This window comes from Mirounga leonina, unplaced genomic scaffold, assembly GCF_011800145.1.
Source record: "Mirounga leonina isolate KUSES-001 unplaced genomic scaffold, KU_Mleo_1.0 Mir_151, whole genome shotgun sequence".
Classification (NCBI taxonomy): domain Eukaryota; kingdom Metazoa; phylum Chordata; class Mammalia; order Carnivora; family Phocidae; genus Mirounga; species Mirounga leonina.
In genome coordinates, this window is record NW_023270377.1 from 25,762,203 (window position 1) to 25,787,724 (window position 25,522).

General features: G+C 33.7%; 1 protein-coding gene across 11 annotated transcripts in view; it reads left to right on the forward strand.

Annotated features, from left to right (window-relative positions):
* The window catches only part of KANSL1L (KAT8 regulatory NSL complex subunit 1 like), a 151,726-nt gene that overhangs the window by 41,133 nt on the left and 85,071 nt on the right, over positions 1-25,522 (forward strand). For 10 of the 11 annotated variants that reach the window (XM_035007234.1, XM_035007240.1, XM_035007241.1 and 7 more), the window contains 3 exons: positions 2,240-2,381; positions 11,265-11,462; positions 17,085-17,206. In XM_035007234.1, coding sequence (XP_034863125.1) covers positions 2,240-2,381; positions 11,265-11,462; positions 17,085-17,206 — 462 coding nt within the window. The remainder of the gene's footprint in view (positions 1-2,239; positions 2,382-11,264; positions 11,463-17,084; positions 17,207-25,522) is intronic. The other variant, XM_035007245.1, reaches the window with a different exon arrangement.

Sequence of the window (25,522 nt, forward strand, 5' to 3'; positions counted from 1 at the left end):
ATTGATTTAATATAAAATCCTGTTACAATGAATATATTCTATATAGTAAAGTTATAATAATTTATTCTGTTTCTCTGACAACAAATGATCTTTTATTTTATTTTTGTAAGTTTTTATTTAAATTCCAGTTAGTTAACATACAGTGTATTATTCATTTCAGATGTGCAGTTTAGTGATTCAGCACAACACCCAGTGCTCATCACAACAAATGATCTTTTATTTTTTTATTTTTATTTATTTTATTTAAAAAAAATTTATTTTTAAGTAATCTCCACACCCAATGTGGGGCTCAAACTCACAACCCCAAGATCAAGAATCACATGTTTTACCAACTGAGCCAGCCAGGCGCCCCAGTAAATTATCTTTTAGGGTAAGTTTTCTCTAGCTAAAGTTTGTATGGGAGACATTCAATTATGGTTAAATGTGTAACATTAATAAACTTTTTATTAAGAACAGTTTTAGGTTCATAGCAAAATTAAGCAGAAAATGCAGAGTTCCCATATACCCCCTTCACTGATAGAACCTCCCCCACTATCAATATACTGCATACTAGAGTAGTGCATTTGTAACAATCTATGAACCTACATTGACAAATTGTTATCACTTAAAGTGCATGCTTTACGTGAGGATTCACTCTTGGTGTTGTACATTCTATGGGTTTTGACAGTAAATGTAATTTTTAGACAAGTTTTTCATAAAGTTTGTGTTCTGCCATTAAGTATTTTTTGGTTTTCATTTATACCTTCAATTTCTGTCATGTTTTCTTTTGTAATCTGAAGCTCTTAATTAGTTATTCCAAATAACTGTTTTCTAGTTGGAATGGTTAGAATATTTTCATAAAGTAATTAATTTGTAATCTCACAAACTATGGATTAGAGTAGTACCCTTGCCAAAAGATAGAGGAGTAGGGTTCAACCCTTATTTTCAAATATGTATGACAGAAAAGTCTTTATATAAATTCTTTCTCATCTTTGGGCTGTGAATCCTGGGAATCAGGTTTTTTTTCTTAATTTTATTTTATTATTATTATTTTTTTAACTTGTCAGAGAGAGAGAACACAAGCAGGGGGAGCGGCAGGCAGAGGGAGAAGCAGGCTCCCTGCTGAGCAAGGATTCCCTATGTGGGACTCGACCCCAGGACCCTGGGATCTTGATCTGAGCCAAAGGCAGATGCTTAACGACTGAGCCACCCAGGCGTCTCCCCCCCCTTTTTAAAAATTTTATTTATTTTTTATTTTTTATTTTTTTTAAAGATTTATTTATTTATTTATTTATTTATTTGACAGAGACAGAGATAGCGAAAGCAGGAACACAAGCAGCGGGAGTGGGAGAGGGAGAGCAGGCTTCCCGCCGAGGAGGGAACCCGATGTGGGACTGGATCCCAGGACCCTGGAATCATGACCTGGGCCGAAGGCAGACGCTTAACGACTGAGCCACCCAGGCGCCCCCCCCTTTTTTTTTTAAAGATTTTATTTATTTATTTGAGAGAGAGAGAGAGCACGAGCAAGGCAAAGGGACAGGCTGGCTCCCCGATGATCAGGAGCCCGATGTGGGGCTTGATCCCAGGATCCCGGGATTACTACCTGAGCCGAAGGCAGACTTGTAACAAACTGAGCCACTCAGGCGCCCCTGGAAATCAGGTTTTAACAAGCTATTTATCTTAATAAACATTTCAAGACATATATTTGGTATACTTATTTGAAAGGTAGAGCACTCATATTTTCAATACTTTTTGACAATATATTTAAATTGATTTTAGGGATTTAATTAGCTAACAGTGACTACTGTTTTAACAAATGAAAATTTGCATATAATAAAATTGAGTATTCTGGTTTATTACATAGATTTAGATCTAGCATAGTTCAGATGACTTACCCAGTACTTCTTACATATAGAAACTTCATGTAACAGTTTTTATGTGGAGTTAGTAGTATCATTCCTCTTTCTTTTGCTGGCCCACTCCTATTTCAGCCCTTGTGCATATTAATAAAATATTAAGTAGCAGAGGAGATTATCTTATTACTGGATATGTAATAATAAAAACAAGTGTTTATCCGTTAGAAAGATAAGGAAGTTAAATGTTTTTCTTTGATAAGAGTTGATACCAGATTCTTCTTTCACGTAATTAGATGTTGTATAAAGGAATGAGGATTATATGACAGGCGTCAAGGAATTTATTAAGTAGTCTGAAAACTTGATTGCCTTTGTTCTTTGACTAACAGTGTTTGTCTCGTTCACAGTAATTCTAGTACTGAATGGAAGTGGCTTGTAGACAGAGCTAGAGTTGGCAGCCGATGGACATGGCTTCAGGCCCAGATTTCAGAGCTCGAATACAAAATCCAACAACTAACGGATGTTCACAGGCAGATTCGTGCATCCAAGGTATTGTTTGTATTCTTGTATTTTTAAAAAAATTATTACAGTTTAGTTTCTCATCTCTCCACACAAAGTAATTGTTACAAGGCTTTATAAAAATGTAGTTAATATTAACATTTTTTATATATCAATTGCTGTAAATTGAAGCTATCATTGTAATGTCTTTGTATTTATCGTGGTCATTTTATCATACTTGAGCAGTTCAGAGCTTCTTCATTGGATTCCAATTAATAGAAATTAGGTACCCTTTTATAAACTTCTACTTTGATGGCATTTATTTTAACATATGTGAGAAATTCTGTGTGTATTTTATTGAATCCCCTTAGAGGTTTTGTTTTAAGAAAAACTATAAACACATAAAAAGCTCTAGAAAGCAATATAATGAACACCTTTGTTTCCACCTCCGAATTTATCAAGTGTTAAATTTTTACTATTTGGGTTTAGTTTTTAGAGTAATAAAGCATCACCTGTACAGTTGAGGTACTTATATAATCCTTCCTGATCCCATTCTCTTTCTGCATGCCACTGTAGCCACTATTTTGATTCCAGCATGTTTTGACATTTATTATATTTATGTATGTTTTTATACTCTTGGTACATAGATGTCTATCTGTGTCTACAACTAGTATTTATTTTTCCATGATTTTACAGTCTGTATTAATGACATATATACTACAAACTCTTTTGTGACTTGCTTGTTTTTGCTCAGCATAAATTTTATAGGTCCTGTATGTTATTTAATTGTATGAATGAGATGGAATTGTATGAATACAATGCAATGTTTATCTCTTCTATTTTCTACTGATAGACATACATTGTGTAGTTTTATGCTAGTAAAAACAATACTGTAATGACTTTATCTTTTTTGTGTTTCTTTGTGAACTGTGGAGGGTTCTTGGTATATGCCTAAAAGTGGAAATGATGGATCTTAGGTCTGGCTGTCTTTAGCTTTCCTATACTTACTGATGTGATTGGATAGTTAATATTCCCACTGGCAGTGCGTGAGAGCACCTGTTTTTCCACATTCTTGCCAACATTTCATAATTTTTGACATTTTAATTTTCCAGTGTAATGAGTATGAAGTATTATTTTATTGTTTTAATTTAATTGTTCCTTAGTGTTGAGAATTGGGCCTCGGTATAATTGATCACCAAATGTTTTTTTTACCTAAGAACTAACTACCTTTTGTATTCACTGTTTTTGGTGGGGTGGGGAAAGGGCTCTGGTTGGTGGAGATGTGTGTCTGTGAATTCTTTTTAAATTTTGGAGACTATTCTTGGTCAGTTATAAATGTTACAAATCTCTCATGTTGTAGCTTGTCTTTTCATTATTTTAGTATATGTAACAGAAAAGAATGCATGTTCTTTATGTGTTCAGTATAGAATTCTTTATTAAATTTGTTGACTTTATTGTATATATCTGCTATATGTTTATACCTCTAGATCTTTCCATTTATGATGGAAATAAAACTTTTGTTAAAATACTTTTGTTAAAATTTACCCCATTGTTGTGAATTTTTCAGTTTTTTCTGGTAATTCTGTTTCTGCTTCTTACTTCTTGAAGGAATGCTGTTTAATAGATACAAATTTTTTTATTATTCTAGGTATTTCTTTTTATAAACTATAAATAGCTAGATTAAAAAATCACCTCAGATTTTTGATTTTTCATTTGCCCTTATTCTCCTCTCTTTGTATTTGTCTTTTTTTTTTTTAAGATTTTTATTTATTTGACAGAGAGAGAGCACAAACAGGGGGAGCAGCAGAGGGGGAGGGAGAAGCAGGCTCCCTGCTGAGCAGGGTGACCGATGTGGGGCTCAATCCCAGGACCCTGGGATTGTGACCTGAGCTGAAGGCAGATGCTTAACCAACTGAGCCACCCAGACACCCCATAAGTCTTGTTTTTTTTACCTCTCTTGTTGGATTGGTAGAATTTGCTTCGTTCTTTTCCCTCTGCTGGTTTAGAAGCTATTCATTATAGTTTTATTCTTTGTCGTTACTCCTAATTTTTAATATACTTCTTAATTAAAAGTAATCCTAACAATGACTAAAAAGTACTCAGTATTTTTATACTATTTTTTACTTAAAACATGGATTCTAATACTTTCTAACTACTCGTTGAATAGATCTACTACAATCTAGTTCCTTTTTTTATAATCAATAATTATATTTCTAACTAATTTTATTAAAAATATGCTTACTGGGACGCCTGGGTGGCTCAGTCAGTTATACGTCTTCCTTTGGCTCAGGTCATGATCCTGAGGTCCTGGGATCTAGCCCCGCATCCAGGCTCCCTGCTCAGTGGGGAGTCTGCTTCTCTCTCTCTCTCTCTCTCTCCCTCTTTCCCTCCCCACCGCTCGTTCTCTTTTTCTCAAATAAATAAATAAAATCTTTAAAAAAAATGTGCTAACTGTTCTTATGTTCTACCCATAAAGTTAGTTTACAGGTTTAAGCTGCTATAACAAAGAAACTCCCAAATATTGCCGCTTTATTAAGGTACATAACACTTCAAAAGTGAGGGAGTGAATACAGGCTGGTGGAGCAACTTGGTTTTTTCTATTTTGCTGCTTTGTTGTCCTCTAGGGTAATTGTTGACTGCACTATTAAACAGGGTTGTAGTCATTCCCTCATTCCGGCCCCTGGGAAGTGAGAAAAGTGTAACATAGTTTGTCTTTAGGTGGGAGGTGACTTGGAAATTGTACTACTTTGTGTCACACTCATTGACCCAAATTTAGGCACATATCTGCAGGAAGGAGAGGTGAATCATACAGCCTTACAATGAGAAGTTGTATGCATAGCTAGAACTCCAGTAGGAGTGGAGTTTTGTTGTAAAAAGAAGAGGAAAGTGGGTATTGGGAAGTTTGCAGTCTCTTCTACACTACCTTTTCTCTCTTGGTTTACATTTTGCTGAAATACATTCTTTAGTAGTTTATGTCTCAAAATACCTTTATTTTACCCTCACTCTTCAGTGATACTTTAGGTCGATATAAAATTCTAATTTGATGGTTATTTTGCCTTTTAAAGATCCTATTTCATTGTTTTGTTTAATACTGATGAGCAGTCTACCGTCAGTAGAATTGCTTTTCCTTTGTAAGTACTTTGTCTTTTCTATCTGGTAACTTAAAAAGTTATTTTTGTTTATTTGATGTTCTACATTTTTTTACTGATAGGTCTAATTACGGATTTATCTTTATTTTGTTTATCTTGTTCTCAGAAGACGTATTTTTAGCAATTCACTGAATTTTGACAAATATATGGTTGTGTAAACATCACCACTATCTCCCCTCTTAGTTATTTACCTGCTGTTTCTATAGAAGGAAAAAAGTGCTTATTTTATAGGAAAGTTGATAAAAATAAGCTTTCTCACACACTGACTTAAAAGTTCTATCAGATACTCATATTGAGATGCTCTAAAAAGTTGAAAATAAGAGTTATTGGAGAAGGCAGGTTTATAAGAAGATAGAGATTTAGAGTTATTCAGTAGAAATGGCAGTTAAAAAGTTATTATATTGTAGCAATTTTTAAATAAAATTCATTTCTCCTTCCTGTCTTATTTTCTGCCTTCCCTCCTTTCCTTCACTCTTTCCCATTTTTTCCTTTCACATACAGTCGTTAGCATAATATGTGCTTGGTATACAGTGGTGAACAAAACCCACAAAGTTGCTACATTTTTAGGGCTTAAGTCAAATGGGGGTGAAAGTAAGCAAATGATTACACAAATAAATATTGTTTTAATTCCAACCAGAATTAAACCAGAAATTTAACATGGGGTTTTCCTAGCTTAAAGACATACTGTTTCCCAAAATTATAGGCTGTTTGCTTGGAACTCAAAGTACATTTTCCCATTGAAGCAATACTATAAAGAGTTCTCATTACAATCCCATGAAATGCTATTTAATTTAAATATTGCTAAAGATCTTTTTGTAACTTTGTTTTTATGAAAAAGTATGTTCTACATCATGAAACTGTGGACATAATGGAGATAATATTCTAAGGCTGATGGTGATTGGTCTGAGAAGAAAATGCTGAAAAGGAAAGGAATCGGAGTTCTTAATCATATGGTTATCCATGTGGTTAGCCCAACATTACCTAGGGTCTGCACATAAATAAAGATAATTAAGTTTTAGACATAGTCATGAGTTTATATTCTGGTAGGGGAGATAGACCATGTAAATAATTAATTATAATATAATGAAATAGGTGCAATGATACATGTTTTTAATAAGATATAGAAGTGGCATAGAGAGAATACATAACTCTTATTTTAGGGATTAGCAGGTCAGAGAAAACATCAATAAAAGAGGTGATGCCTCAGTATAATTTTGAAAGATAAATAATAGTTTGCTTGGTGAACCAATGGAACTGGAAAAGGGCATTCCTTGAAGGTTTGAAGACATGAAACAACATAATATGTTTTGGGAATGACAAAGTAGAATGGTATTCAAAGGAGTGGAAAGTATGAGTTTTGTAAGGATGGGAGAAGAAACTAGGAAGGAATGAATTGTAGAATTTGGTGGTGATGTCTGTAGGAAGGTGGATAGAAGGATAGACATAAAATCTTAGGCTTACCTGTTCTGTCTGTTGGATTTGAGGGAACTCTGTTCAAGAATAATTTCCTGATGGAAGTAGTTACTGTTTCTCATTTTTAACTGTCTTCACTGAAGCCTTTAGTTGTAGTGATTTCCTTGTTCTTTCAGGATCACCAGATAATTTCTCCTCTCTGATCATTTACTTTAAAGGATGTAATATCACAAGCGTTTTTAATAGTAGACTTCTCAAAACAAGTCAAGTTTAAAACAATTTGGGAAATTTCCAAGAAAGTGGATTCCTAGTTAAATTGATGACTAAGTTTTATACTTGAATCTACACAGTCTGGTTCGTATTTTATGACTTGTGTGTTCTAAACACTGTGATGTACTTTTTAAAACATTTTAAAAAATTTGTATGTTTATATAACATCTGGGGAATAAATTATTTTTAGGAAAGAAATCTAAACTTCCCAGTAATAATTTATATGGCCTTACATTTTTCTTGGTTCTGGCTAGATGTGTATCTGGACCTCTGTTTTCTTGAGAATCACATTATGTTTACTTTATGAAAAATATCATTACAGTATTTCTTTATTTTAGTAGTTTCTCCTTACATTTCTTGGGAATTAATCAAGATGTTTAATTGCTTATTTATGTGCAGTTTAGTTGAACTATTATACTGAAAAGAGAAAATAGCACTTTGCTCTTCTAGCTTCTTGAGTTATTGTAATTAAAAAATTGAGAAGTATAGAATGACCTTTCTATTTAACTTATCTTGAAAGTTAAAAAAAAAAATCCTTTCTTCTCAGTTAAATTAGAGATACGGGAAAGGGAAAGAGGTTGAGAGATGTTCTTTTGTAAATATCTTGTTTAAATAAGTGCTAGTTGGTAACACTGGTCAGGAAACACTGAGTCGATCTACTAGTAGATCTACACGTTTTGGGTTTTTAAGCTGTCATTTGCTCCTTCTATGACATATTGGGGTCATCTAATATTTGCTAACATTTTTAGAGAAAAGAAAGCCCATGTTAACAACATTCCTTCCTTGTTCTTCCAATGCTTTGTCAACACATTACAACTTCGATGTTTCTCCTTTTCTTTGCTTCAGCTTTCACTAAGACAGTATAGCCTCTTGTCACTTTCAGAAAAGTATTAAAATAGTTTTTTTTGGTTGAGAAGCTGGCTATCCTATTTTAAATGGTTTCTCTTTTAGATTTCTTTTGTTACCTTGTGATAGGGTCTTCTACATTTTAAATTGTAATTTTGTGCATTTAAAATTTTTCATTTAAAATTTGTTTTAAGGTTTGATACTTTTTCTAAAAAGATTTTATTTATTTACCAGACAGAGAGAGAGTTGTGTGAGCACAAGCAGGGGTGGGGGGGAGTGGCAGGCAGAGGGAGAAGCAGGCTCCCCGCTGAGCAAGGAGCCCTTTCTAGGACCCTCGCATCATGACCTGAGCCAAAGACAGACTCTTAACTGACTGAGCCACCCGGGTGTCTCTCATTTAAAATTTTTAAAAAAATTAGCTTTGGTGACTTTATATAAATACTGAAGGTGTTGCTGAGGTAATTTATTTTTTTATGCTGTGTCTTCTCTGTGAGGACCCTGGGAGTGGGGTAAGGATTTCTTTAGTGTTATTATCAGGAACAGTTGTCTTCTCTGGAGCAGTTGACTTGCTTTCATCTTATTCTAGAGTTTTCATTTGTCTCAGTTTTTGCAACTCATCTTACTAAAAAATTTTCATGTCTTTGTTATTTACCTTGTTTATCTATGAATAGGCTATTCTTTCCTGAGTGTTTTTTTTAATTCAGCTTTATTCAGGTATGACTGACAAAATTGTCAGATGTTTAAGTGTACATCATGGTGGTGACCCAACACACATATATTCTTTTCTTGATTTTTAAGAACTGAAACTGTCTCTGTAGTGTCTTTAAAGGGTTTAATCTTTTTCCCTTTTTACTCTGTTCTTGGCCATTTGTGAGAGTTTAAGGAGAAAAAAAAAAAAGATTATGAACTTGATTATGAATGTCTTCCTGGTTGAATTTTTAAAATATTACTTTTCATTGAACTAACTGTAGCAGGCCCCCTACTTCTAAAAAGATAGTAGTCTAAAGGTTTGAAAATTGACCGTTTGAAATTCAGAATCAGTTTTTCAGTATGTACAAGATTCTTAGTAACGGTTATGAAACCAGGCTGAATTCATAGCAGCCTGGCCCATAAAATAAACTAATCAAACCAAAGGGAATTACAGCTAAATTGATATGATAAAAACTTGTATTTGTTTTGCAAGCAGATACTGTTGAAAAATCTAGTGAGATACTTGTACACATTTTGAATGGACGTTTCAGATACTTCCAAGAGCTTTTGAGATTGATGATATTATATCCATCAAGTCTACTTTAACTTTTTAAAAATATTTATTTATTTGAGAGAGAGAGCATAAGTGGGAGGGGCAGAGGGAGAAGAAGAAAGAGTCTTAAGCAGAGCCGGACATGGGACTCGATCTCATGACCCTGAGATCATGACCTGAGCTGAAACCAAGAGTCGGACGCTTAACCGACTACGCCACCCAGGTGCCCCAAGTCTACTTTAAGTTTTAAAATATCAAATGAAACAAAAATTTTTTAAAAATATATTTCTTTAGATTTCTTGACAGCCATATTTGTGCATTCTAGGAAAATAGTCATTGAGATGGGATCAACAGTTGGCTCTCCTTTTTGTAAAAGTTACTAGCACAGTTGTAAGTGAAGGTTAAAAATAATAACAACAACAGTAATAACTTTTTTGTTACTTTTACCACACATCGGTGGTAATATATTACTACAAAATAATAATGTATGTTTGATGCCATACCTGAATATGTTCATGCTAAAGTGATATATTCTCCAAATTATAGTGTAAATTAAAACTACTCATCTAGGGGCACCTGGGTGGCTCAGTCGTTAAGCATCTGCCTTCGGCTCAGGTCATGATCCTAGGGTCCTGGGATCGAGCCCCACATTGGGCTCCCTGCTCAGCGAGAAGCCTGCTTCTCCCTCTCCCACTCCTCCTGCTTGTGTTCCCTCTCTCGTTGTCTCTCTCTCTGTCAAATAAATAAATAAAATCTTAAAAAAACAAACAAACTACTCATCTATAACATTATAATTTATAGGCAGTTTCAATCCTGGAAATAGCACTTGTATATGATATAAGCTGGCCCATACCAGTTTTTAAATTTGTCCCATCTTAAAATACTCTACACTTATATTAATGTTTTAGACTATTTTTCATTACAAGAATATAATATTTTAGCCATATAGGTATTTAATACCTTTCCAACTAGCCTATTAGGAGCTCATTGACGTTTTGCAAAATAACCATATATATACACACACACACACACATATACGTTATACATTATGTGAAAATGCATGTTATTCTTTGCAGGGGGAAAAGTGGTAGAAGGGGTAGGGAGGGAAAAAAGTTTTACTGTAAGAACTGATAATGAAACTGTTAAGATCATATCTGTGCATTATTTTTCCTCCTTTCTCTTCTGTCTTCATTGCCTTTGAGGGGCATAAGGGTAAGAACAGTTGGAGTGAAGACTCTGGGGAATATGGGAGAATATTCAGCAAGCCAGTTGTGAGAGAGAGAGTGAGTGTGTGTGTGTGTGTGTGTGTGTGTGTGTGTGAATGGTAGGGAGAACAGAGGCAGCTAGATCCCTACTCTTTCCTCTAGTTATTTACATTTGAGAAAATACCCCATCACAGTTGAAAACTTGTGTCTTTATTATTAACTCATCTACCTTGTAAGCAACAATTTAACTGGCCTAGAGAATACTTCTTCTCAATAGTGCAGTCCTGCCCATGGTTGCTGGCTGGCAGCAACAGAGATGGAACTCCTAAGAGTGCTCTGAAAGCAGTTTAGTATAAAGTCAGAATGTTGTTTGGATGTTTGGAAGTTTGGTATTTTAATTTATGAAACTGGGAGTACTCAAATGGAAATGCTAGTGACCAAAATATCTGAAGATTATATAAGGAAGTGTTCTAAATTTCAGTGTGAAATGTTCATGTTTTGCATATAAGCCTTTATTTTAAATGTATCATGCTTTTACTGCTAATAATTAAAACCAGTAAGAAGAAAAATAACTGAATATATACAATTTATGACAATATTTTACAAGCCTAACCCATCAGACATAGGTGTTGCTTTAGCTACACATGTTTTAAATCAGCCAATTTTTTACAGTTAGACTCTACTTTCAAGTGTACTTTCTGATTTCCAGGTGATAATAAGAAGCATGGTTTCAAGTGCATTGTAACGTTAAAGTTGATTTAGCAGTCAATTTGTTTTCATTTCAACTCTTTAATTGCTGTTTGCCTAGGGGATAGTGATCCTAGAAGAATGTCAACTTCCAAAAGACATTTTGAAAAAACAAATACAATTTGCTGACCAAGCGGCTTCATTAAATACTACAGGGAATCCCCAGATTCCCCAAGAGAGTCAAGATCCTTTACCAGAACAAGATTTTGAAATGTCACCAAGTAGCCCTACACTTCTTCTTCGCAACATAGAAAAACAGGTAATGTGATGGAAGAGTAAGATGTGAGTGGCATGAAATGACTTTTAATCAGTTTTACACACTATTCAAATAAACCTGTGCGTCTGCTTGGGGTATTAGTTATTAAGGTTTGCCATTTGACATTAAATACAATTAAAATATGTAGTATATGATGTGTCTTTCTTATAACATTGATATAATTAAGATTATTTAAATATATAAAATATTGGTACACAGCCATAGGATGATAACTCATTTATACTAGGATTGGAATATCTTTTTTCTAACAAAACTGCTCATCATTGGACTTTTTTTTCATGAGGAAAGAACAGTGATACCATTTAATAGATCTGAATGGTTGTTTGATCAATTTATTGATAGAGATTTTTAATGAAAGGTATCAGAATATCAATTCTTTCATAAAAAGTTCATGTAAATAAATGGCAAATAAGCCCCTAACAAATTATTTTGATTCTAAAGCTTTTCCTGATATTGAAATTCTATTATGGATGACCCCAGAAGTTTAATTACTCTGTCCTCTATCTATCCTTTGAAATCACACCATTTATTTTTAGACTTTGGTGGCTCTTGAACAAACCTGGCTTTCTAAGCGTTTGTTACTTTGTAACCAATCTAAATCTGCTGAAATAGACCTAGTTGGGATCACAGCTGCATGATTGCCTTGTTCCAGTGAGTAAGGTGGATTCGTGCCTGCTCACATCTAATTTTTCTAGATTTTTCTGACATATATTGTAAAATAATTTAGTACTAGGTTACTACTGTTTTATGCCTGGTAAGTCAGAGTATGGTGCAACACCTCTCACCCCATATCTGTTAAATTTACAGTTGCCTAGAGTTTTTCCTTAGTTGAATAATTGCACAAATGCATAAACAAAATACTTTTATGAATATTTTGAAATTCAGAGAGTTATTTTTTAATTATCTAGTATTAAATTGGAATGCACTTTACCATATAAGTGGTGTTTTAAATAGTGTTGGTTATGTTCCCATTTCCCTCTCTTTTCTCTCTCTTCATCCCATGGGATCACTACCCTTTCAGTTTGGCCCTAATTGTTTCACACTCCAGAATAATGTATTTGTTTGGTCAGTCAAGTCTTCTGTTTTCTTTACCTGTAGGTTACTACTTATCCTTTGGAAAGAGATTTTTTGTATTTTTTTCTTTCTCCTTGGTAGCAACAATTTGTTTTATTAGACCGGAGTTAACATCAGAACTGGCTAATTTACAGGGTCCAGTGCAAAATGAAATTGCATAGCTCTTTGTTAAAAACAATTTTGAAGAGATAAGTCAGTGACAGGAGGGCATTAACCAAGCAAGGGATCCTTCTGAGGGCAGCCCTGTGTGACTGCTCAGGTTGCTCACCATGGAGTTGGCCCTGGGTATTATGTTTATTTTTGGTCCCATTGCTGACAGGAGGGCCAGAGGCTTTGAAAGAGAAGGGAACCAGGAGTGTGAGAACAATGGCAATGGCTCTAGATAGAGGGAGAGTAGAGCAAAAGGATAAGAAAGGGACAGCAGCAATCTCTTGTAGAGGTCATTAGTACATTGCCTATGAACAGGTCATTTGCTCTTGAAACATGCTAGTAATGTTTTTATAGGCCAATTAAAAACATTGTTTTCAAATACTTGTTGAAGAGGGTTGAGAATTGTCAGGGATAGCAAGCCTGATATTACACATACTTTTCTTTCTTTCTTTCTTTTTTTTTTAATTTTTTTTATTCTTATGTTAATCCCCATGCATTACATCATTAGTTTTAGATGAAGTGTTCCATGATTCATTGTTTGTGCATAACACCCAGTGCTCCATGCAGAATGTGCCCTCCTCAATACCCACCACCAGGCTAACCCATCCTCCCACCCCCCTCCCCTCTAGAACCCTGTTTGTTTTTCAGAGTCCATCGTCTCTCATGGTTCTTCTACCCCTCCGATTTCCCCCGCTTCATTCTTCCCCTCCTGCTACCTTCTTCTTCTTCTTTTTTTTCTTAACATATATTGCATTATTTGTTTCAGAGGTACAGATCTGAGATTCAACAGTCTTGCACAATTCACAGCGCTTACCAGAGCACATACCCTCCCCAGTGTCTATCACCCAGTCACCCCCTCCCTCCCACCCCACCCCCCACTCCAGCAACCTCAGTTTGTTTCCTGCAATTAAGAATTCCTCATATCAGTGAGATCATATGATACATGTCTTTCTCTGTTTGACTTATTTCGCTCAACATAATACCCTCCAGTTCCATCCACGTCGTTGCAAATAGCAAGATCTCATTCCTTTTGATGGCTGCATAATATTCCATTGTATATATATACCACATCTTCTTTATCCATTCATCTGTCGATGGACATCTTGGCTCTTTCCACAGTTTGGCTATTGTGGACATTGCTGCTATAAACATCGGGGTGCACGTACCCCTTCGGATCCCTACTTTTGTATCTTTGGGGTAAATACCCAGTAGTGCAATTGCTGGATCATATGGTAGCTCTATTTTCAACTTTTTGAAGATCCTCCATACTGTTTCCAGAGTGGCTGCACCAGCTTGCATTCCCACCAACAGTGTAGGAGGGTTCCCCTTTCTCCGCATCCCCGCCAACATCTGTCGTTTCCTGACTTGTTAATTTTAGCCATTCTGACTGGTGTGAAGTGGTATCTCATTGAGGTTTTGATTTGGATTTCCCTGATGCCAAGCGATGTTGAGCACTTTTTCATGTGTCTGTTGGCCATTTGGATGTCTTTGGAAAAATGTCTGTTCACGTCTTCTGCCCATTTCTTGATTGGATTATTTGTTCTTTGGGTGTTGAGTTTGATGAGTTCTTTATAGATTTTGGATACTAGCCCTTTATCTGATATGTCATTTGCAAATATCTTCTCCCATTCTGTCTGTTGTCTTTTGGTTTTGTTGACTGTTTCCTTTGCTTTGCAAAAGCTTTTAATCTTGATGAAGTCCCAATAGTTCATTTTTGCCCTTGCTTCCCTTGCCTTTGGCGATGTTTCTAGGAAGAAGTTGCTTCGGCTGAGGTCAAAGAGGTTGCTGCCTGTGTTCTCCTTTAGGATTTGGATGGACTCCTGTCTCACATTGAGGTCTTTCAACCATTTGGAGTCTGTTTTTGTGTGTGGTGTAAGGAAATGGTCCAGTTTCATTCTTCTGCATGTGGCTATCCAATTTTCCCAACACCATTTGTTGAAGAGACTGTCTTTGTTCCATTGGACATTCTTTCCTGCTTTGTCAAAGATGAGTTGACCATAGAGTTGAGGGTCCATTTCTGGGCTCTCTATTCTGTTCCATTGATCTATACACATACTTTTCTTAAGATAACCTGTTGGTATATAACTGTTCACTGATCATAGTGGGCCTTGAATATAGATCAGGTGATATATAGATATATAGATGATTTGATTAAATACATTTTGTTAGAGGAATGTTTTGTTTACCAAACAAAATTTATTTACGTATCTCAAAAGCAGTTAAAGAGTTGGTAGTTAAAATATAAAGGCACTACTGAGTTGTATACTGGTATCAGTTTTAAAAAATAACATTGATTTACAGTATTAATGTATACTTGCATTATTAGGTAATGTATGTATTTTGTTCATAAAAGGTGACTTTCTTTTAGAACTTTAAATTTAAATTTAAAGTTCTAAAAGGTAATTTAAAATAAATTAAATAATTTAAAATAAATTTCACAGGGCGCCTGGGTGGCTCAGTTGGTTAAGTGACTGCCTTCGGCTCAGGTCATGATCCTGGAGTCCCGGAATCGAGTCCTGCATCAGGCTCCCTGCTCAGCAGGGAGTCTGCTTCTCCCTCTGGCCCTCCCTGCTCTCATGCTCTCTCTCTCTCATTCTCTCTCTCAAATAAATAAATAAATAAATCTTTAAAAAATAAAATAAAATAAATTTCACATTGGTGTGTTTACATTAAAAACCTTGTTATCTAAGAGGTAGTGTTTTAACTTTCAAGTTAATTAGTTTTTGTTTTCAAAGTTTCAACTACGCCTCTCCTAATTTTACTTTTTTCTCATTTTTACTATGAATTTCTTATCCCAAAGATGGACTCAGATATTTGAGATTTTATTGGGCTGGACTGGTTGGTGGCTATGCTGTTCTTCTGGGCCAATTATTCACACATACCTAACCAGTTACTTCAGGGTTTAGAAGGTTTTTAATGATATTTTTGGCAGTGGAACAATGAGAAGAATGTATCAGTGTTTCAGACTGAAAAATATGAGATTCTTTATAAATTTCTTTGTATAAGTGAACTAATGAATGCTTACTAAGTGTATAGAGAATCTATTTGTATTGATTTTGAAAATGAGCTTTAATCTAAAAATGAGTAATCATTTTTAAAATAAAATCATTAGGTATGTATTATTTTTCAAGAAAATAAATGGTGAAAACAGGGTCTTTTTCAAAGACTTTTTGAAAAATTCAAATATTAGATTTACTTCTATCATACTCTTTAGTCTCATTATTTCTAATAGCATGTTATTAGGTTCATACAAATGAAAAATTTAAGAATAATTATTTCATATACCCCTCTATAATGGAATATCTTTCAATTAATAAAAATGGTGAAATAGTACTACATATTTAAAAAAAATAAAATCATACATTATTAAGTGAGAAAGCCAGGTTTTAGAAAATTGATTTGACATGATTTAGTTAAAAGTGTGTGTGTGTGTGCTTGTGTAGGTGTATGTGTGTATAATGCATTTTGTATACACTTATGCTCACATCTCAAAAAACTTAGTCTAGAGAGATGGATATATACCAAGATATTAACAGTGGTTTTTCTCTGTGTAATATGATTACAGGTGACTTTCTTTTCCTTTTTAAGCCTTTCAGTCCTTTCCCTTTTTTCTATAATAAACATAGATTGTGTGTGTAATGAAAATAGTTGTCATTCTGTTGTAGAAACATGCTGTTTCCACTGATGTGACCTATATTTATTATAATTGTTATAGGTTGTTTTGAGAATAATTTGATAAGTTTAATATTTATTATGTATTACAAATATATTTTGTATATTTAAGTTTGGAATAAGGATCAATGAAAATTTTGAGTCCCTAAACAAACCTGATATTTTTGAGTTAGGAAAAATACTGAGAAACAGTGTGGCATTGGATTCAAGCCTGAATCTGAATCTTAGCTCCATTTCTTACCAACTTTATAATCCTTATTCAAGCTGCTTAATCTTTTTTTGCTTCAATTTCCTTAACTGTAATTGATTTTAATAATAGTAATACCAGTATTTCTAATATTAACTACTTTGCAGGTTGGTTATGAAGATTAGAAATAATCTATGTTTAGTGCTTTGTGTAGTGCCTGGCACATAGTAGTAAATTATAGCTATGATTTTATTATTATTAACTTGGCTGCCTTAAAGAAAATATTAGGATGAGTAGATAAAGGAACTGTAATGAAAACGGATATAGAAAAGGAGGAGTACTTTAAAATGTAGATTTATTTATAGTAAGTGGAAAAATTAGTAGTGGTATAAATCATCTATAGGTTATAAATCATCTTTGTAGGTTAAAATATTTACTAAAATACAAACATTTACTAAAGGTGTGAGACCTAACTCACATTTCTTGCTTAGCAGTAGTAAAAGTTAATTGTTTTTTTGCAGAGTGCACAGTTGACTGAGATCATCAACAGTTTGATTGCCCCTCTCAACTTGTCCCCAACTTCATCACCCCTATCCTCCAAATCCTGTAGCCATAAATGTCTGGCTAACGGCATTTCCAGGAGGTAGGTATCAGTGGGATAGTTTGGCTTCTAAATTTGGCTTTTTAAATTTTATTTTATTTTGCTTTGTTTTATTTATTTATTTGATCTTTTAAGTAGTATAGTTGTTTTTTTCTTCTTAAGCACTATTAGAGTACAATCAGTAGGACATGGATACGTTTTTAGATATCATCACACTTATATTATTAACATAACTATAAACTTGAGAATGAGGGAGAAAGTTTTCCAGCATGTAAAATGTTTCTGAAAAAGAAAAATAGTGATACCATTTGCTACAGAAGTACTGCTTTTTTTTTTTAACATACCTTCCATTTTGTACATTTTATATTCTTTAGCTCTATACTGCCTTTAATACAGTTTAAGAAAAAAGACCCTAGATATAATTTGGGCACAGAAGATTGGTAGATATCATCCATAAAATTCAGTTTAAGTTTCACTTAATCATTTTGTATCTCAGCTTTTATAAGGTAAAATTTTTCTCTGAATGTAATTAGTAATTACTGTAACCTTTAGCAGTTTATTATATCAGTGAATACACACACACACACACACATACATACATACATGGGATCCTAATTCGTTTTTTGCGAATAGCTTTTGTGTTCTCTTTTATTTTATTTTTCTATTTTAAAGATTCAATTAGAATTAAGGATGCTAATAGAATATTATTTTTCTAAATTTTTTTCAAATAAAATTGTAATGTGGGCTTCTTTAACTACCATAGAGGACTGAGTGTAATTTATTATTGGGAAGTATTTATATTAATAATTATACAATTTATTGTTAAATTTTGTTTAATATAGCATGAAAGGAAAATTTATACCATGGTGAAAATTATGCTAAGTAGCCATCACATTCTTCATGAGATTAGTGTATATAAACTGAGTCCTATAATAAATATACTGTTATTTGGGTTTTATTTCTAATTTGTTATTTTGAAAATCTCATTTTTAATACTTTCACTGTTTCATTTGTGCTGGGTCATTTATTCATAGTTTTGTCACAGAAGAAGTTCTTCTATTGGTTTTGCTTTACTGTTTGTTGATTTTATATATTCATTCCTTTTATCACTGATGATTCACTTTGAAAGCAAAGATTCTCATGTATAGGGCAACTCTGATATTTTCATTTAGGAGAACATATGCTAATTAAGAAAGTCATAATTACAAGTTGAGCCATTAAACACCATTAAATTGGTGTGGAAACATTGTGATTTGGGTCAAGCCCATTTTAGGTAACATTTCGTTTACCTAACCAGACATTACACTATTACATATATACGTATGTATGTATCTGTGTACATATTTTCATTTTAATGTACTTGCTTATATTTTTGATTACTCACACAGTATTTATTGCATAACTATTTGCTGTATGTCTTAGTCAAAATTCTGGGTTACAAAGATGAAGACAAGTCTCCACTTTTAACTAGCTTGCAGTCTCATAGGTGAAATATAATTATTTAATATATGTAATAATAAAGGAATTGTGTATGGTAATTTAAATACCTGATTTTATTAGCTTTCATAGTTGAAAAGATGCCTCATAAAGATACATGGTTCCAAATGAAAGAGATGTTAACATTGGTTTTATTTACTAACATGAAACTTTTTCAGTTCTGTTTACTAATAGTTCAGAGGTTCTTCTTGAAATCTGCTAGTAATTGCCATCTTTCCTGATGTCAGGTATTTGCTCCTACAAATTAACTGGAAGGTTTATTTTTGAAAGTTTATAACAGGGGGTTAGGAGGGAAATGAAAAAATTTATAACAGGTTTAAAACCTACTTAAATTCTTTGATAGATTTAAGAAGAGATAAAAATTTGTTCTCCAACCTTTTGAAGTATTCTGATATGTGTTTTAATTAATTTTATTAGTTTTACTAATTATTAATTTATTTTTGGCAGTAAGCATTTTTTTCAAAATGCTTCCTATATAAATGAGTTCCTGTTTCAAAAAGCATTTTTTTTTCAAAAAGCATTTTCACATTTGTTGTCAAAATATATTTCTCTTGAAGAAAATATTTTATTTTCTAGCATTTGCTAGAAAATGTAATATAGCTACCTTTCATCAAAGAGAAGGTGAGCAGGGCCCGGTTCAGTTGGGCATCCGACTCTTGCTTTTGGCTCAGGTCATGATCCTCAAGGTTGTGAGGTAATGAGATTGAGCCCTGCCTTGGGCTCTTTGCTGGGCATGGAGCATGCTTAAGATTCTCTCTCTCTCCCTCTGCGCACCGCCCCCCACCAAAAAAAGGTGAGCAAGTTTAGAATATTTGGGGTTTTGTTTAAAATGTATAATTTAATAACTGTTTTTAAATGTTTTGTTACCACAAACTGTTCAATACTTTTGGTTGCATTAAAATTTTTGTAAAAATTCTCTTTATAATATATACCATAATATACAAGTCTATTTAACCAGGATCATAGAAACTGGAATATTTTGCAGATTAGAGAGTAATAACTTTGAAGGAAATGTAGAAAATTTTGAGGATTTGTGGTGGTGTGTCAGATGCTAAATGGAGGTCTGAAAAATGTCCCTTGGTTTTGCCAGTTATAAATTGGGACCTTAGCACAAGCAGTGTAGTGGCATGATGGAGAGAGGTAAGAGTGGGCTGATAAGAGAAGTGGAGATGAAGTAGAGAGAAGGAGTCAAGATTACACTTTCAAGGTTACTGACTATAAAGGCTATAATAAAATAGATGTACAAGGTAAGAAAGGGATTTTTGTTTTTAAAATAGAAGAAATGTAAGTATCTTTATTAAAATGAAGGGAAAGAGTTAGAGATGGTAAATGTAGAAATACATCCTAAAGTTATGAAGACATTTTATATAAGGTGGAAAAACACTTGTTCCTTTAGAGTGGCATGACAGAGATTAAGATGAGTGTAGATAAAAGTTGTTTATAAAGTATTTGTAGCCAAGTTAGGAGTGGGAAAGGAAGCTGTAGGAGTTAGGTAAAGGTTTGGATAGACATCGACCAGTCAAACATTGCCTCTTCCCTTCATTTCCCTTCCCTTCCCTTCCCTTCCCTCCTCCTTTTTTCGTAACATGAGCAGCCCACCCCTGGAGAATGATGTTTTGTGGTTTCTAAGTTGTTTTCTTTTCTTTTTTTTTTTAAACCCCTTAACTATATTGCAGAAAGTGCTTAATTGATATCTGTAAACTAAGAATTTAAAAGTATTCTCTAATTGAACTTTTTGTAAAATAAACAAGCACATAATAGTGAAATTCTGTAAATAGATTATTTTATAGTACTCACACTTGAGAATATTACCATAGATTGAAAATTACCTGGAAACACAATTTTATATTATAGTAATAATGAAAAAGCTTTATTTAAAAAATATCTGTATTGAAGGAAGGTGAAATTTATCTATTTATGAGACTTTTGCTCCTGGTAGTAAAATGTTAAATGAGGCCTAGTTTTATTTCTTATATCTTTGTGTTTTTCCAACATTGTTTTTATTTTTTTCTTCACATGTAATTATAGATGAAGAAAACATCTTTAAGAATCAAAGGTTTTCAAGAGTAAGGGCATATTTAATGTTACTCAAACTTAACAATAAGAAAACACTTTCTGAAGATATCCCTATTAAACATATAAATACTATTCATTTTATGTATTTAAGTAAATGTGAAGGTAAGAAAATTAATCATTTGAATAAGAACTTTTAAAATCCTGATAAAATGTACATAATATAGAATTTACCATTTTAACCATTTTTATGTTTAGTGCATTAAGTACATTCACATTGTTGTTCAGCAATCACCATAATCCATCTCCAGAGCTGTTTTCATCTTCCTAAACTGAAACTCCATACCCATTAAACAATAAGGACCCATTCTTCCTTCTTCCCATTCCTTGGCAACCACCAGTCTACTTTGTGTCTCTATGAATTTGACTACTCTAGGTATCTCATATAAGCAAAATCATACAGTATTTGTCCTTTTGTGAATGGGTTATTTCACTTAGCATAATGTCATCAAGGCTCATCCATATTATAGCATGTGTCAACATTCCCTTTTTAAGATTGAATAATATTCCATTCTATGTATAGACCACATTTTGTTTATTCATTGATCCCTGTGTGAACATATGAATAGCCACCATTTGGCTATTGTGAATAATGCTGCTTTGAACATGAGTATACAAATATCTGTTTGAATCCTTTTTTTTCCCTTTTGTTTGAGTTCTTGCTTTTAATATTTTGGACATATACCCAGAAGTGGAATTGCTGGATTGAATAAGAATATTTTATTGTTTATTTTGAAAATAAGAAATTAGTGAATATTAATGATACTTCTAAGCCAAAAGCTAAGAAAAAGCAAGAAACCAGAAAAGTAAGCATAGTGCAGCATCTACTTTTGTCTGAGGCCAAATTCTGACAAAACTGAGTTTTGATAGCTTTGTGGGGAAAGAAAGAGAAATCAAAATCAAAATCAAATAAAAAATCAAGTGAAGTTTTGGGGCGCCTGGGTGGCTCAGTCATTAAGCGTCTGCCTTCAGCTCAGGTCATGATCCCAGGGTCCTGGGATCGAGCCCCGCATCGGGCTCCCTGCTCCGCGGGAAGCCTGCTTCTCCCTCTCCCACTCCCCCTGTTTGTGTTCCTCTCGCTGTGTCTCTCTGTGTCAAATAAATCAATAAAATCTTTAAAAAAAAAAAAAATCAAGTGAAGTTTTAATAGCTTGTGGGGTGAGAAGAAGATAAATCAAAGCTGAAACAAATCAAAACCTTATCTATGGTAGGGAGATGAAAGGAAATCCTTCTCCATGGGCTACAGCCTTAGAATAAATGTAAATCAGAAGGAAAATCATTTCCCCTTTCCCACGTAGGGCACCATGGGGAGAGCTGCCTTGGTGCTGAGCAGAGCAGAAACAAAACAAAACCTATCTATCTTTGAGATAGCTTGACCATGGTGGAGACTTTCACATGGATTTTCAGTTCAAATTTGCATTATTGAGTCATCCAAGGAATCCCTAGTTTAAAATGGTTTTGGAATGGGTGATACTACAAGGTAGATGGCAGAGACAAATGTAGCTTCTCTCTGGAGGAAGGCATTGTCTTTCTTAGCTCCGGGAAATTCTCAGGAATAATTTTTCAAGGCAGTGATCAGCACACAGTTAAATATAATCAGATGTGTGAGAGAGCAATAAGAGTACGGATAAAGAGAAAATAATAGCAAAAAGAGATTACAAAGTTTTCAGATATTAGGATTATCACTGATTATTTTTTAAAAAATAGTGCTTATTTTGATTTTAGAAATAAAAGATAGGCTTGAAAATATCTGCAGGGAAGAAACTATAAATAAGTTACATAGCACATTTGAAAAAGGTCCAAATAAAACTTCTGAAAAATACTTACATTAAAAACTAAGTATTAAGTGAGTTTGGCAATGTTGACACAGTTGAAGAGAATACATGTAACATAGAAGATAGATTAGGAGAAAAATTCCAGATGGTAGGAAAAGAAACAAAACTATGGAAAATAAAGACAAGTCATTTAAAAATGTGAGAACATATTGAGCAGATCTAATATAAGACCTGAATGAAGCTAGAAAATGGAACAGAAGCAATATTTGAAGAGAGATTGGCTGAAAAATTACCTGGATTTGATGAAAGACACCAAATTCAGGAAGCCAGATGCAGATTCTTAAGCAGGACAAATAAGACCGCTAGAAACAGGAAATGGCAGGGGCTGCGGTGTTGCTGGGGGAGGGGTGGAACAAAGACAAATGGAACATCTAAAAGCAATAGCAGAGGTAGGGAAGGAGGAAGAGATCACCAGAACAGTTCGACTAACAGCTGACTTCTCAAGAGTAGTAATAAGAACCACAGTACAGTGGAATGGTATCTTGAGTGTGTTGAAAGGAAATAACTACCTAGAAATTCTATACCCAGAGAAAGCATCTTTAAAGTCTGAGTGTGAAACACAAATGTCTTCAGACGAATCAAAACTAAAGAGTAGGTCACTAGTAGACTGTAATTATAATGATAACCATAAAGGGTGGGTTTCAAGCAATGGAAAGTGATGATCCTAGATAAGTAATTTGAGATGCAAGAGGGAACTAAGGACAAATGAAATAGTAAATATAGTTATATGGGTATATTTAAACAAATAGTAGTAAAACATGTCTAGTGGGGCTTTAAAAAAAGAAGTCGATGGCAACAATAGCATACAGGTCAGGAGGAAGGTAAATGGTTTTAAATTGTTCTCAAGTCCTTAAGTTATTCAGGACACTGGTAAAAGTACTGATTGCGATTTAACTTTTTATCGTTCTATGCTAAATATGAAGAGGAGGTCCACATGGTGGGGAGGAGGCTTCATAGGTGCCAATAATATTCCATTTCTTGGCTTGAGTGGTGATTATGGGACAGTGAAGGAGTAGGTGAAGCATTGCTTCATATTTACAAGTTAAATATAAAATTAACATTTTATGTACTTATTTATTGGTATCTTACATTTCACAATCAAAAAGTTCAGAAAAATAGGGTACAAATTACATACTTCAAAAAGGGTAAGTAGAAAACACAGTGGCCACCATAGGTTTGAAAAAAAAAATTAAATGGCATTATTATCCTAAACCTGTGAGCAAAATTTGACTAGTTGCACACTGTTTAAATAATATAGAATATCAAAATTTTAAGATAGGTGAAGGAATATATGATTTGTTAAAACAAATCTTATTTTAACGTGTTTCTTTAAAATTTGGTGATAAAGAATGATCTAGTTTTTGATTTTAGAACCCTTGCCCTTTTCCAATTTTAGTATATGTGCTGCCGAAGTGAATATGAACCCTTGCCCTTTTCTTTATCTGTCAAATCTATCTTTATCTAAGATATCCTGTCTTTTTCAATGAAAGCATTCATACATGTGGGAAGCAAATGAAGAATGACTAAAGAAAAGGACATACAGCTGTAATGTATTTTTAATTGTCTCCTCTGATCTGAAAAGTACTCTTACATGTACTTGTGAATTTTGAGGTGCATACTTAGCTGAAATGTGTAAATTAATACAAATGTCAGACCTAATAGCAGTATAATAATAGGAAGTTACAGAATGTAGTTACAGACAAAAGGTATATTTAAAAGTGATAGGAAATTTGGTAATTTACCATGATAAATAATATATATTTACATTATAGTTCTTAAAAGTCATTATGGTGTCTAAATATTTATATTCTCTCTGCTCCAAAAATTTTATCAAGTCTTAACCAAATTCGGCAATTATTCAGTTTCCACTCTTACCCAATTTTTACAATCGTACTATCTTAAAAAAGTACATGTTAGCCTATTAAAATATAGTATGCCACAAAACAGATCATTGACTGAGAGTTAAATGTATTTCTTGAAGTAAACATATCAGATATTCGGAGATAGTATAGGATTGTATGAGAAGTAAATAAGACAGTATATACAGAACTCTTGTAACAATGCCTGGCATATAAGAAACAGCCTAATAATGTTAACCACTGATATTTTTATGCAAGGACATATGTATGTTAAAACTATATATTTTAAGTATGTATATTAAAATAGTAGGCATTCTTATTTCTTTCATTTTATGGCATTATACTAGTCATTGATTTAGAACTATTCTTACTTTTAAAAAAAATGTGCTTCCAAGTGGCCTGAGTTATGATGAGGATTTTAAGGGATGCTTTGGTGGCTCAGTCAGTTAAGTGTCTGCCATCAGCTCAGGTCATGATCCCAGGGTCCTGGGATTGAGTCCTGCACTAGGCTCTTTGCTCAGCAGGGAGCCTGCTTCTCCCTCTGCCTGCCGCTCCCTCTGCTTGTGCTTTCTCTTTCTGACAAATAAATCAATAAAATCTTTAAAAAAAAATGATAAGGATTTTAAGGCCTGTGTAGGGCCAGCTATTACTGAACATTCATTATATAGGTACAAGGAATCAGAGATACCACCTGTTTCTCCATCCTATCTCTTGGGGAGATATAAAGTTGCTGTCCTGCCTTTGGTCTGCCTGGTTGGTAAATCCTATAATTAAACCAAGCACTTGAAAATTCAGGGTAAACACAGTGTTGAGTTTTATTCTCAAATTACTTAAAACATCCCTCCTCAAAAGACCATCTTGGGACATTTAATCTCCTCCCCCCCATTGTAACTTGTATTCATTTTTAATCACTTATAGTGTTTTTTTATGATTTAGTGGTTTTAGGGTAACTTATGGTTATGAGTATAGAGTGTACATTTTAAAATATTTTTTGTTTTAGACATTTTGTGACCTTGGGCAAGTCAGTTAATCTCTTCACATCTTATCTCTTTAAATTTACTGGTACACAAATATAAAGTAGTTTCTAGTACTAA